Below are 13,972 nucleotides of genomic sequence, written 5' to 3'. Positions count from 1 at the left end.
CTGTCCAAAAAAAAAAAAAAAGAGAAAGGCACGTGTACCCTAACGATGCCTTTGGCTCCAGCCACCCCTCGCAGGGCGGAGGAGGTAGCCGCAGGACTGAACTGTAAGCCGGACCGGCCATGAGGTGGGGAGGTGACAGGAGGGGCATGACGAGGTGGGTTGTGGGCAGAGGAAGAGGAGGGAGGCTCTGGGGGTGGGGGGTTAAGGCCTGGATTGGGGTCTGGTTCAGACAGGCGGGGCGAAGAAAGGTCGGAATGGTCAATGGACAAGGAGGATTCTGGGTCAGCAACAGGTGCGGAGGGAGGGGATGGAAGTGAGAGAAGGAAAATTTGGGGCGGGCTGCATTGAGAGCAGAGATTAGGGAGGGATTGGGGTGTTAAAAAACAACGCCTGGACGTCAGGCACTTCAGACCATTTATTTGCCCACTTGTTGACAAAAATTGTTTAGGTCTCACAGAACAGACAAATTGAAAGTGCTGTTTTCTGGCCATTTGGAACCCCTGTCTCATTTGCATTGAGGCCCGGCTGTGTTACAGAAAAAATGAGACGTTTGGGTTTCAGATCAGGTGACAGCTGAAGAGGTTTTAGGTTTTTTAGACACAGGCTAGAGGCGAAGACAGAGGAATAGAGGGTGGAATATTGCACACAGCGAAGGAATTAAGTTTAAGGAAAGTAGAGTAGAGACGAGGCAAAGCAGCGAGCAGCCCCCAGGATGTTCAGTGGGCGTCCCTGAGTGATTCCTAGGCTGTAACGTGGGCGAGTGATCAAGGCATGCGTCCCGGTGATTGACCAGACACCAAGGAAAGACTGTTTTCCTGAGTCCATGACTGATGTCGGAGTTTTTGAGCATGAGGAAGAGATTGTCTTCTCTGTCTCTACATGGATAAAGAGTAGCTCCTTTGTCTCTACTAAAAGGAGAAAGATTTAAAGGAAAAGAGAAACTTGTCTCCTCTTCCCTGAAGGAAAAGAGAGAGAATGAGGAGGGACAGAGACTGCTCCCTGATCTGAAGGCACGCTAAGAGTGAGCTGCTGGTCTGGTCTGATGTGTCAAGGTCCTAGTGGGTCTCTTCCCAGAAAGGGAGCAGGGACAGGGGGCTGGTCTCCCCAAAGGAGTCCCCTATCCCAGGTTTCATCACCAAATGTTGAAACACACGCTCTGAATGAGGAGACCCCCCAAACAGGCTTCTGTGGGCAACATGGCTGTTTATTGACCCGGGTACAGGCGGGCTGAGTCTGAACAGAGAGTGAGTGGGGGGCGCTGGGATAGGAGCTGGTTTTATAGGTTTGGTGTAGGCAGTGGAAAGTTACAGAAGTTACAGTTTAGGGCGGTTCTTACAAGCTGGCAGGAGGATATAGGGTCTGGAGTCACGCGGTTGACCAAGGTGGGTTACACAGTCCAATAGCCTTATCAGTTGAGGCAGGAATAAAGAAAACAGAGAATGTCTCAAAGTTAATTAGGTGCTGCAGGGTTTGATCATTCTTCCTCTTTTCATGGTCTTCCAGTTACTTCAGATCTTCTAATTTTAGGAGGCCATCCAGCAGTGTATGTGCGGGTCACAGGGACTGCCATAGGCCATCCTCGGCTTAGGGTATGGCCTATGGTGGAGCCAGTTAGCCTAAAAGACCGTACAAAAACATTATACACAAAAATTCTGGATTATGAAGCTATTGAGAACTAAACTCTAATTTTTTATCTTGCCCAAGTTCCTGTGTAAGGGGTCTGGGGAGTCATGCCCTACAAATCAAATTCTCATCAGATGGGTTTTATTTAACATATATATTGTGATTTACTTTCCATCCTGACTCTGGCATAATATTATGAGACAAGGAAGAAGATCAAAACAAACTCCCAAACATGTTTCTTTGCTGTATTTTGAAATGGCCCTACAAAACTGTTCTTTGTGGGGGAAAATTTGCATCTGTAAAGAATCTCTGTTAACATAGCTGAATCTTTTTCTTCCAGAGGTTCCCAGTCCTAAGGAGATTAACTAAGATCTGATGAGAAACATTTGTCTCTAAGGGCAGCCACTATAAGACTTCAAAAAACTTTGCTCTCCACAATTTTTATCTTAACCTGAACATTCCTTCTATGAATCCCAGATCTTTAGACAAAGTCAATCAATTGTCAACCAGAAAATGTTTAAATTCATGTATAACCTTCAAGCCCCTGCTTTGAGTTGCCTGTATTTCTGGACCAAACCAATGTATTTCTTAAATGTGTTTGACTGATGTCTCATGCCTCTCTAACTGTATAAAACCAAGAGTGTCTCCTTTGTCTCTACTAAAAGGAGAAAGATTTAAAGGAAAAGAGAGAGCAAGAGGGAAGAAACTTGTCTCCTTTTCCCTGAAGGACCACTGTAACTGTATAAAACCAAGCTGCACTCCAGCCACCAGGCACATGTTCTCAGGACCTCCTGGGGGCTGTGTCATGGGCCACGGTTCCTCATATTTGGCTCAGAATAAATCTCTTCAAATATTTCACAGAGTTTGACTCTTTTTGTCGACAATATAAATTCTCCCCTAATTGATTTATATTGTCAATGCAATTCCAGTCAAATTCAAGGAGGTTTTTTGTTATGAAAATTGACAAAATAGGCCAGATGCAGCAGCTCATGCCTGTAATCCCAGCTCTTTGGGAGGCTGAGGGGGCGGATCACCTGAGGTCAGGAGTTTAGCCAACATGCTGAAAAACCCCATCTCTACTAAAAATACAAAAATTAGCTGGGTATGGTGGCGGGCCCTTGTAAACCTACTCAGGAGGCTGAGGCAGGAGAATTGCTTGAATCTGTGAGGCAGACGTTGCAGTGAGCCGAGATCCCACCAAAAATTAACAATGTGATTCTTTTCTTTTCTCTTTTTGAGATGTAGTTTTAGTCTCGTTGCCCAGGCTGGAGTGCAATGGCGTGATCTCAGCTCACTGCAACCTCTGCATCCCAGGTTCAGGTGATTCTCCTGTCTCAACCTCCCAAGTAGCTGGGATTACAGGCCCTTGCTATCATGCCCAGCTAATTTTTGTATTTTTAGTAGACACGGGGTTTCGCCATGTTGGCCAGGCTGGTCTCAAACTCCCGACCTTAGGTGATTTACCCACCTTGGCAATCCAAAGTGCTGGGATTACAGAAGTGAGTCACCGCTCCCAGCTGACAAAGTGATTCTAAAATTCACATGGAATGAATACCCAAGACAAACTGCAATAAGAACAACGTGGGAGGACTTACTCTACCAGATGTCGAAATTATCATAAACCTACATTAATTAAGGCAATGTGTTATTGGTGTAAGGATACAAAAATAGAGCGAAGAAGCAGAATAGAGTCTGGAATGAAACTTACATATGTATGTACCCTAGATTCACGACAAAGATGACACTGCTGAGCAGTGGCGAAATGTCATTACATTTAAAAAATTATATGTGCTGGCCGGGCGCGGTGGCTCAAGCCTGTAATCCCAGCACTTTGGGAGGCTGAGGCAGGTGGATCACGAGGTCAAGAGATCGAGACCATCCTGGTCAACATGGTGAAACCCCGTCTCTACTAAAATACAAAAAATTAGCTGGGCATGGTGGCGTATGCCTGTAATCCCAGCTACTCAGGAGGCTGAGGCAGGAGAATTGCCTGAAACCAGGAGGCGGAGGTTGCAGTGAGCCGAGATCGTGCCATTGCACTCCAGCCTGGGTAACAAGAGCGAAACTCCGTCTCAAAAAAAAAAAAAAAAAAAAAAAAAGCCGGGCGCAGTGGCTCACGCCTGTAATCCTAGCACTTTGGGAGGCCGAGGTGGCTGGATCACCTGAGGTCAGGAGTTCAAGACCAGCCTGGCCATCATGGTGAAACCCCATCTTGGAAAAAAAAAAAAGTAAGGCCAGGTACGGTGCCTCACACCAGTAATACCAGCATTTTTGGAGGCTGAGGTGGGAGGGTAACTTGAAATCAGGAGCTCAAGACCAGCCTAGACAACGAAAAGAGATACCCCATCTCTATGGAGGAAAAAAACAAATAAAAAAACAAACAAGCCGGGCGCGGTGGCTCATGCCTGTAATCCTAGGGCTTTGGGAGGCTGAGGCGGGCGGATCACCTGAGGTCAGGATTTCAAGACCAGCCTGACCAATATGGTGAAACCCTGTCTTTAAAACAAACAAAACCAGCATTGGTGGTGTCTGTTGTCCCCAGCTACTCAGAAGACTGAGATGAAAGGATCCCTGGAGTCCAGAAGTTCAAGGCTATGACTGAGCCACTGCACTCCATCCTGCGTGACAGACCAAGACTCCATCTCAAAAAAAAAAAAAAAAAAAAGGTAAAATCACAAAAAGGTAAAATCACTGCGCATGGTGGCTTATACCTATAATCCCAGCACTTTGGGAGGCCGAGGCGGGCAGATCACCTCAGGTTAGGAGTTCAAGACCAGCCTGGCCAACATGATGAAACTCTGATCTTCACTAAAATACAAATATTAGCTGGGCATGGTGGAGGGCACCTCTAGTCCCAAGCTACTCAGGAGGCTGAGGCATGAGAATCACTTGAGCCCAGGAGGCAAAGGTTGCAGCCAGCCAAGATCGTACCACTGCACTCCAGCCTGGGCAACAAAAGGGAAACTCTGTCTCAAAAAAAAAAAAAGGCAAAATTATCAAATGTATATTTTTAACTTTTCTGACACAATGTCACTCTGTCACTCAGGATGGAGTGCAGTGGCATGACCTCAGTTCACTGCAACCTTCAACTCCCGGGTTCAAGCAATTCTCCTGCCTCAGCCTCCCAAGTAGCTGGGATTACAGCATTTGCCAACACGTCTGGCTAATTTCTGTATTTTTGGTAGAGACAGGTTTCACCATTTTGGCCAGGCTGGTCTTGAGCTCCCGACCTCAAGTGATCTGCCTGCTTCGGCTTCCCAAAGTGCTGGGATTACAGGCATGAGCCACTGCACCTGACATACATTTTCCTTTTCTTTTTTTTTTTTTTGAGATGGAGTCTAGCTCTGTTGCTGAGGCTGGAGTACAGTGGTGCAATCTCGGCTCACCACAACCTCTGCCTCCTGGGTTCAAGCAATTCTGCTGCCTCACCCTCCAGAGTAGCTGGGATTACAGGTATGTGCCACCACGCCTGGCTAATTTCTGTATTTTTAGTAAAGACAGAGTTTCACCATGTTGGCCAGGCTAGTCTTAAACTCCTGACCTCAGGTGATCCACCGCCTCGGCCTCCCAAAGTGCTGAGATTACAGGTGTGAGCCACGGCGCCCAGCCTGAACATATTATAAAAGTTGAACATTTGTAACCATCTGACTGGTTCTTTCTGTGCACTGCAAAAACAAAATAAATTCATCGCCTTGTAGTAAAGAGTTTAATTGATATAAGGCCACCCATGTCACCACCTGGGAGACAGAGTTACTACTTCATTCAATCTCCTTGAAGGCTCATAGGTTAGAGATTTTTCTATTTTTTTCTTTTGCTTTTTTTGAGACAGAGTCTCGCTCTTTCAAGTAGGCTGGAGTGCAGTGGTGCGATCTTGGCTTACTTCAACCTCTGCCTCCCAGGTTGGTGCGATTTTTCTGCCTCAGCCTCCCGAGTAGCTGGGGCTACAGGTGTGTGCCACCATGTCCAGCTAATTTTTTTTGTATTTTTAGTAGAGACAGGGTTTCACCATATCGTCCAGGCTGGTCTCGAACTCCTGACTTCGTGATCCACCCATCTTGGCCTCTCAAAGTGCTGGCCAAGGTTAGAGATTTTTCAAAGGCAGTTTGGGGAAAGGGGTAGGGGTTGCTAAGCTATGGGCACTTGCTGCTGATTCGATGGTTTGGAGGTGAAATCAACGGGAGTTGAAGTTGCCCTTTTGTCCTGAGTCCCTTCTGGCCGGAGCTGCAGGAGGGTTGGTGGGTCCAGATGAAGCCATTGGGAAGAGACATGCAAAAAAACCTGAAAAGACACCTCAGAAGGCCAGTCTCAGGTTTATTTCTGAGGCAGAGTCTCGCTCTGTCGCCCAGGTTGGAGTGCAAGTGGCACGATCTCCGCTCATTGCAACCTCAACTTCCTGGGTTCATACGATTCTTCTGCCTCAGCCTCCCGAGTAGCTGGGACTACAAGCACGCATCACCACACCCAGCTAATTTTTTGTATTTTTAGTAGAGACGGGGTTTCACCATGTTGACCAGGATGGTCTCGATCTCTTGACCTCGTGATCCACCTGCCTCGGCCTCCCAAAGTGCTGGGATTACAGGCTTCAGCCACCGCGCCCGGCCTAATTTTTGTATTTTTAGTAGAGACGGGGTTTCACCATGTTGGCCAGGCTGGTCTCAAACTCCTGACCTCAAGTGATCCGCCCGCCTTGGCCTCCCAAAGTACTGGGATTACAGGCATGAGCCACTGCACCCAGCCCAAGAATTTTTTATTTTTTTGAAATGGAGTCTCCCTCTGTTGCCCAGCCTGAAGTGCAGTGGTGTGAACTCAGCTCACTGGAACCTCTGCCTCCTTGGTTCAAGCAATTCTCCTACCTCAGCCTCCCGAGAAGCTGGAATTATAGGAGTGCTACCATGCCCAGCCAATTTTTTTTTTTTAGAGGGAGTCTCACTCTATCACTCCAGCTGGAGTACAGTGGCACGGTCTTGGCTCATTGCAACCTCTGCCTCCCAGGTTCAAATGATTTTCCTGCCTCAGCCTCCCTAGTGGCTGGGGCTGTAGGCACCTGCCACCATACCCAGCTAATATTTTTGTATTTTAGTAGAGACGGGGTTTCGCGATGTTGGCCAGGCTGGTCTCCGGACCTCAAGTGACGCACTCGCCTCAGCCCCTCAAAGTGTTGACATTACAGGCCTGAGCCAACGCACCCTGCTCAATAAGAATTTTAAATGAACATGGCCGGGCGTGGTGGCTCACGCCTGTAATCCTAGCACTTTGGGAGGCCGAGGTGGGTGGGTCACCTGAGGTCATGAGTTCAAGACCAGCCTGGCCATTACAGTAAAAACACATCTTTAAGAAAAAAAAAAAAAAAGAATTTTAAACGAACATATGAATAAAATCAGCAAAGTAAGCTGAATGGAAATGGGGAGCAGAAATAAGCATCTATGAAGAAACAAGTGTAAATTCTAGCATAAAAATATAATTTTTGAAAAAAAAAAATTTTTGAAATGAATTCAATAGACAATTGAATAAAAACAATTAAAAATCGGGTCAAGGGACTCTCATAAGTTATCAGGAAGGGAGAAGAAGATGGAGAGAATGACACAGAAAGAAAGGTACTGAGGGTGAAAATAAAACTGCCAAAATATGATCAATGGGAAGGAAGACTGCTAAATTACGACACCCCAAGAAAGGAGAGAGTAGGCCGGGCGCGGTGGCTCAAGCCTGTAATCCCAGCACTTTGGGAGGCCGAGGCGGGTGGATCACGAGGTCAAGAGATCGAGACCATCCTGGTCAACATCCCCGTCTCTACTAAAAATACAAAAAATGAGCTGGGCATGGTGGTGCGTGCCTGTAATCCCAGCTACTCAGGAGGCTGAGGCAGGAGAATTGCCTGAACCCAGGAGGCGGAGGTTGCAGTGAGCCGAGATCGCGCCATTGCACTCCAGCCTGGGTAACATGAGTGAAACTCCATCTCAAAAATAAATAAATAAATAAATAAAAATAAAATAAAATAAAAACAACACGACTTGGTTTTCAGTATTTGGCAGACTAAGACACCTGAACATTTCTGCTTATTAACATCCTATGGAAGTCAAAGTGCTTTGTAAGAAAGGGCTCCAAATATGCAAGTGGAAGCTGCAGTAGCCTCTAGTAGATGAAAACGCCAGCCTCAGAGGGGTCGGCTTTGGGCTGCCAAATGTTGACAAGAGATCAGGGTTTGGGAACACAAAAATGGAAACAGCTCCACACAAAGCTGGGACCAACGAAGAGCTTCACTTTCAGCAAAAACACAAACCAGAAAAAAATCCATTCACCACCCCAGAGACAGAAGGCTGTCTCATGCCGAGCTTCAGGCAGGCCAAAACCTCCCCAGAAGTGTTTTTTTTTTTTTTTTTTTTGAGACAGAGCTTCCCCCTTGTTGCTCAGGCTGGAGTGCAGTGGCGTGATCCCACGTCACTGCACCCCGGTGCAACCTCCACCTCCCAGGTTCAAGTGATTCTCCTGCCTCAGCCTCCTGAGTCGCTGGGATTACAGGCACCGGTCACCATACCCAGCTAATTTTGTGTTTTTAGTAGAGACGGGGTCTCTCCATGTTGGTCAGGCTGGTTTCAAAACTGATCTGGAAGGAACTATCTTCGACCTAGGTAGGTGGTGTAAGATTCCCTAAAATAAGGCCATTAGTACATTTGGGCTGCTATACCAAAATACCGTAAGCTGCATAATTTATAAATAACATAAACTTATTTTGTCACTGTTCTGGAGGCTGGGAAGTTCAAGATCAAGGCTCCACTAGGCCCAGTGTCACTAGGCTCAGTGTTTGGCAAGGGCTGCTCTCTACTTCCAAAATGGAGCCTTGTTGCTGTGTTCTCACATGGCACAAGGCCATAAGGCAAAAACGGCAAAAAAAAGAGTTTAGCTAGTAGCTTCCAGCCCCCCGCCTTTATTTTTTAAGGCGGGGTTTCACCATATTGGTCAGGCTGGTCTTGAACACCTGACCTCAGGTGACCGCCTGCCTTGGCCTCCAAAGTGCTTGGATTACAGGTGTGAGCCACCGCACCTGGCCTGCTTCCAGCCCTTTTATAAGGCACTAATACATTCATAAGGCAAGGGTCTCATGACCCAATCACCTCTCAAAGCCATACCTCAATACTGCTGCATTAGGGGTTAAGTTTCAACATGAATTCTGAAAGATACAAACATTTCAACAATAGCAGGCCCTATAGGAGATGAACTCATACTCTAAATCATAAAACTCCTTGAAGGGCTGGGCAGTGGCTCACACCTGTAGTCCCAGCACTTTGGGAGGCTGAGGTGGGAGGATCGCCTGAGCCCAGAAGTGAAGGCTGCAGTGAACAATGATAGTGCCACTGCGCTCTAGCCTGGGCGATGGGAATGAGACCCTGTCCCTGCCCCCTCCCCCGCCAAAAAATCGAATAGCAGTAGTATTAAACCTCAAAACTTCAGATAGCTGATCCAATTGCAGTGGTATTTACAACTAATTGGTCATAACTAGTTTCAGATTTCTGTTCCTTCTCCATGCCCACTGCTTCACTTGACTAGCAAAAAAGCAAAAAAACAAAATGAAACCTTCAAATTATAACAGACTACAAAATAAATTTGGCTTTTTTTTTTTTTTTTTAGACGGTGTTTCGATCTTTTTGCAGGTTTTGTTTCAATGGCGCAATCTCGGCTCACCGCAACCTCCGCCTCCTGGGTTCAGGCAATTCTCCTGCCTCAGCCTCCCGAGTAGCTGGGACTACAGGCGTGCGCCACCATACCCAGCTAATTTTTGTATTTTTAGTAGAGATGGGGTTTCACCATGTTGACCGGGATGGTCTCGATCTCTTGACCTCGTGATCCACCCGCCTCGGCCTCCCAAAGTGCTGGGATTACAGGCTTGAGCCACCGCGCCCGGCCTAAATTTGGCATTTTTTAAGTGATTAAAGAAATTATGTATCTTTGCTCCACACATTTCAACAACTAGTACTGCTAAATTTGTAGGATCGAGTGAAATAAAGGCTTTTACTAAACACGTGCCAAGCACTGGATGTAAAACCCGTTAGGAACCTCCAAGATTACAGATTTGAAAGAATCATGAACAGAAAACATCATCGGCCCCGGGTGGTGGCTCACGCCTGTAATCCCAGTACTCTGGAAAGCTTAGGTGGGAGAATCACTTGAGCCTAGGAATTTGAGGCCAGCCTGGGCAACAAGGAGAGACCTCATCTCTACAAAAAATAAATTAGCTAGCTGGGCTTTTTAGGAGCTAGTGGTCCCAGCTACTTGGGAGGCTGAGGCAGCATCACTTGAGCCCAGGAGGTCAAGGCTGTAGGGAGCCATGGTTGCACGACTACACTCTGGCGTGGGCAACAGAGACTCTATCTCAAAAAAACAAAACATCATGCCCACACAGTTTTTACCAATGCTATAAGAACAAGAGGGGAAAAAGCCAGAAGGTTTGGTTTAGCTCTAAATTCAACAGCTTATCTTGTACATAACCCCCCACTGGCTTTTAGTAAAATGAACATATTAAAACCTGTTAGAGCCTTACTTAATTCATTTCTATTGACAATATATACCATTTCAGGGAGTAACCGCACTGATCCAAATCACTTGGTACCAGCAGCAGTAACAAGTAGCCACAAGTGCTTAAGGACTGGATATTTGATCAGGAGACACCTGCAGTTTTTGGAAGTCATCTGATGACAGCAATATGCTTTATGCTTCTAAAAAGGAATTGTTATAAACTAGCAATGCCCTCATGGTAACATTAAAACTCTGCTGAATTTTCAGAACCTTAACATTTGTTTCTACATGGAATTTATATAATTCTACATGTTTAAATTATTCAAAGCTGATGGCTGATGGCACAATATTTAATTTTATGGCAAGATTATAAAACAGGAGCATTCCCTGATACCCTCACAGGACATGCGATGGGGGTATGGCTCATCTGTTCAGCCAAGCCCCTTATAGAAGGGGGAGCACGCAGACTGGGCAAGTGCAGGAGCTGGATTGAGCGCTTTTGAGCTCTGACCCCATAGTAGCGTCTGGTTGGGAATGCCTGCGACTCCTGAAGACCCCAGTGGGCATGTTACCGTGCTCCTTTAGCACTGCTGTCCACAGATGGCTTAAGTGTTAACCAGCTCAGTGCCCTCTTGGTACCTGGGTTCTTGTCTGGTATCCAGGAAGAATCAGGTCACATGGACAGATTGAAGGATGGTAAATGCAGAGGATTTTATTGCTGGATAATGGTGGCTCTCAGCGGGATGGATGGAGAGCTGGAAAGGGGATGGAGTGGGAAGATCATCTTTCCCTGGAGTTCAGCCATCCTATGGCTGATCTCTTCGACGATCCCCAGCTGAACTCCTTTCAACGTTTAGATGTTCCTTCTCTTCTCTCCTTCTTTGCTGCATTGCTCTTCTGCTCATGGAGCCTGTGTTTAGGGTTTATATGGGTGCAGAATCGGGGGCTGTGGTGGACCACAAAGCAACATTTGGGCGTGAAAACAGGAATGCCTGTTCCCATTTAGGGCCTTGGGTTTTCCAGGCCTTTGCTGGGGAACTGCCCCCTTCTACCCATTATTTCCTTGCCTCCTGTCCATATCAATTATATTTAAGAGTAAGAAGTTTTAATATTAAGTGTTCCTCCAATCATTATTTTTTCATGTTTGATTTCCTTTCCATTTTAAAATAAATTAACTTAATTATTAAATTAAGTTTAAGTTATATGTTAAATTAACATATCAAGTAACAACTGATTTATGAATTGAAAATAGTGACAAGCCCAACTCCAAAGCTCATGCTTTTAAACAAGATTCAACATCTTTTATTTACATATTTATGACATACATTAATGGTCGTATATAATTTTTAAACTAAATCTAATAACAATAGTGAGGATGGAACATAAAAGACACAATTCCAAATTTTAGACAGGTTGAAATGCTTTTTCACCAACTGAAAGATAAATGAGCAGCCATTATAAAGTTATGGGCTATATGTCAATTCACTTCTTAAAACTGAAAGTCAGCCACACAGCTGTTAAAACAATGAAAAATTTGCAAATGCAAATATATAATGCATGCACAGCTATCACATTTATTGTTTATTCTTAAAGCCATTTTTAAAGTAAACTAGGAGGGGCATCTTAATAATATATGTACATCAAGGCACATTCTTTTCTTGTGCTTTAGGAATGATTTACATGTGTTCTGCTTATATCTTAATTTTATACTTATACTTTATAACAGCTTCTAATACCTAAAGGCTTAATTTTTTAACAATTATACTTTGAGTGGTAGTTTCCCAGAGAGAAATGTGGCATCTCTCACGGTTATTTTCAAAGTCAGAAAATTGGATAGCTTTAAGGAGGTGGGATTTAAAAATCAAACATATGAATTAATATAATTTTCAGGTAGCCTTTAAAAATAATTTATCTTCAGTCTGGGCATGGTGGCTTACACCTGTAATCCCAGCACTTTGGGAGGCTGAGGTGGGCAGATCACCTGAGGTCAGGAGTTTGAGACCAGCCTGACCAACATGGAGAAACCCCATCTCTACCAGAAATACAAAATTAGCTGGGCATGGTGGCACATGCTGTAATCCCAGCTATTTGGGGGGCTGAGGCAGGAGAATCGCTTGAACCCAGGAGGTGGAGGTTATGGTGAGCTGAGATTGTGCCATTGTACTCCAGCCTGGGCAACAAGAGCAAAACTTCATCTCAAAAGAAAAAAATTTACCTTAAACAATTTGGTGAAATTGTAATCAATTAATTTCTTCAAGTATTATACTATGAGGGCTGCACTGAATAATATTCAATATTCCGAAGTTATCTGACAATTACATGGTATCCACAGAGCTGCTGTGAATTTCTATATTGCTATCCGATTTCTCAACTGCAGTTTTTCAACCAAATTAAACAAACATGATACAAAAGCTGAAAACATACCAAACCTAGCTTATCAACTTGTTCATTCTTTGCAAAGAACGAGAATTTTTTTTCCCCATTAATTGTCCTATGTTAACAAGGAGAATTTTTCCATCAACAGTGTTTAATAAGTGTTCTTTTCTCATGGTCAATTTACTTGCCTTGAAGAGACAGTATAATAAGGTTTTAATAAGCATTTCATGCATTTTAATGGCATTTGAAAAATTAGCTATTCATTTATGGGTTCCCCATATAGATAAATATATTGTGCAAACTTGATTACAACATGTAACTCATTAAGTGCTTTAAAACAGAATAAAGAATCCCTGACTTAAAAGGGATAAAATAAATAGTCAAGAATCACAGATCTAAAGCATTTAAAAGTAATATACCTATGCATCCTATTGAAATGCTTTTATATTAGAATTTTCTTTTTAATCCATAAACAGGGCAAATAAATCACAGAATCTCTGTATTTTGAGAATAAAACAGAAGAAAAGCCAATTGGTGCAGCCTTTTAAATGCAAAATGTATAATATGTCAAAATGCAAATGAAACTGTACAGTTTTAAATTCAGTACAGTCATTTATAAACATTAATTCATAAAAGGTGTATCATGATAAACCACTGCCATCAAATATTAGGTTAGTGCAAAAGTAATTAATTAGTCAATTACAAAAGTAATTGCACCAACCTAATAGACTTGTTTTCAATTCCTTTACACTAAATGGACTTTTCTATTGAACCCATCAGCTGGAGAGAATATTTGGAAATGTTATGTTACCAAACAGCCCAGAGCTTTGATATGTAAACTCCAAGCACATAGTCATCAAGAACTGTAAACAAATGTTCTGTGAGTTCAGTGTACAAGAGATGTTACTTTTTATCTTCATAACATATTCATTCTCCTTCTGAAACATGTGCTACCTCTACTTTAACAGTTTGAATAGCTTCTGCAACTTCAGATAGCTTCTGTCCTTGCTGTTGTGCCAATACATAATTAACCACTTGCATTATACTTTGGTCAGAAAGCGTAGAAACCGATGGATACTCTTCAGTAGCTGCAACAGCTTCCAGAGCTTCCATAGTTTCTCCTGTCACTACCACAGTCTCAAGTTCTTGAGGACCACTGCTTTCTTGTTCCTGCATGTCTGCTGTTAAGATGCTAACAGCATGTGCCACCTGAGTTCCTTGGTTATGAAACTGAAGGGTGTCTTTTTCCAGCATAATTTTGCAAGGCACATAGTCTCTGTGGAATTTAGTCATATGTTTACGGAGTGTTCGAGCATCTATGTAGGCTTCACTACATACAGGACAGACATAGGGCCGTTCACCTGTATGTGTTCTGACGTGGCGCTTTAGAGATCGGGCGTCAGCCCAAGCGACTCCACATGTTAAGCACTCAAATGGCTTAACTCCTAAAGAAAAAGAAAAAAAA

General features: G+C 44.1%; 1 protein-coding gene across 1 annotated transcript in view; it reads right to left on the bottom strand.

The window, feature by feature from the left end:
* Window positions 1-12,244: 12,244 nt before the first annotated feature.
* Window positions 12,245-13,972, bottom strand: part of ZBTB11 (zinc finger and BTB domain containing 11) — a 33,867-nt gene continuing 32,139 nt past the window's right edge. Inside the window, exon 11 of the mRNA XM_017504338.2 lies at window positions 12,245-13,952. Coding sequence (XP_017359827.1) covers window positions 13,435-13,952 — 518 coding nt within the window. The 3' untranslated portion in view covers window positions 12,245-13,434. The remainder of the gene's footprint in view (window positions 13,953-13,972) is intronic.

Source organism: Cebus imitator, unplaced genomic scaffold (genome assembly GCF_001604975.1).
Source record: "Cebus imitator isolate Cc_AM_T3 unplaced genomic scaffold, Cebus_imitator-1.0 Scaffold321, whole genome shotgun sequence".
Classification (NCBI taxonomy): domain Eukaryota; kingdom Metazoa; phylum Chordata; class Mammalia; order Primates; family Cebidae; genus Cebus; species Cebus imitator.
This window is presented reverse-complemented; position numbering and strand designations above follow the sequence as displayed.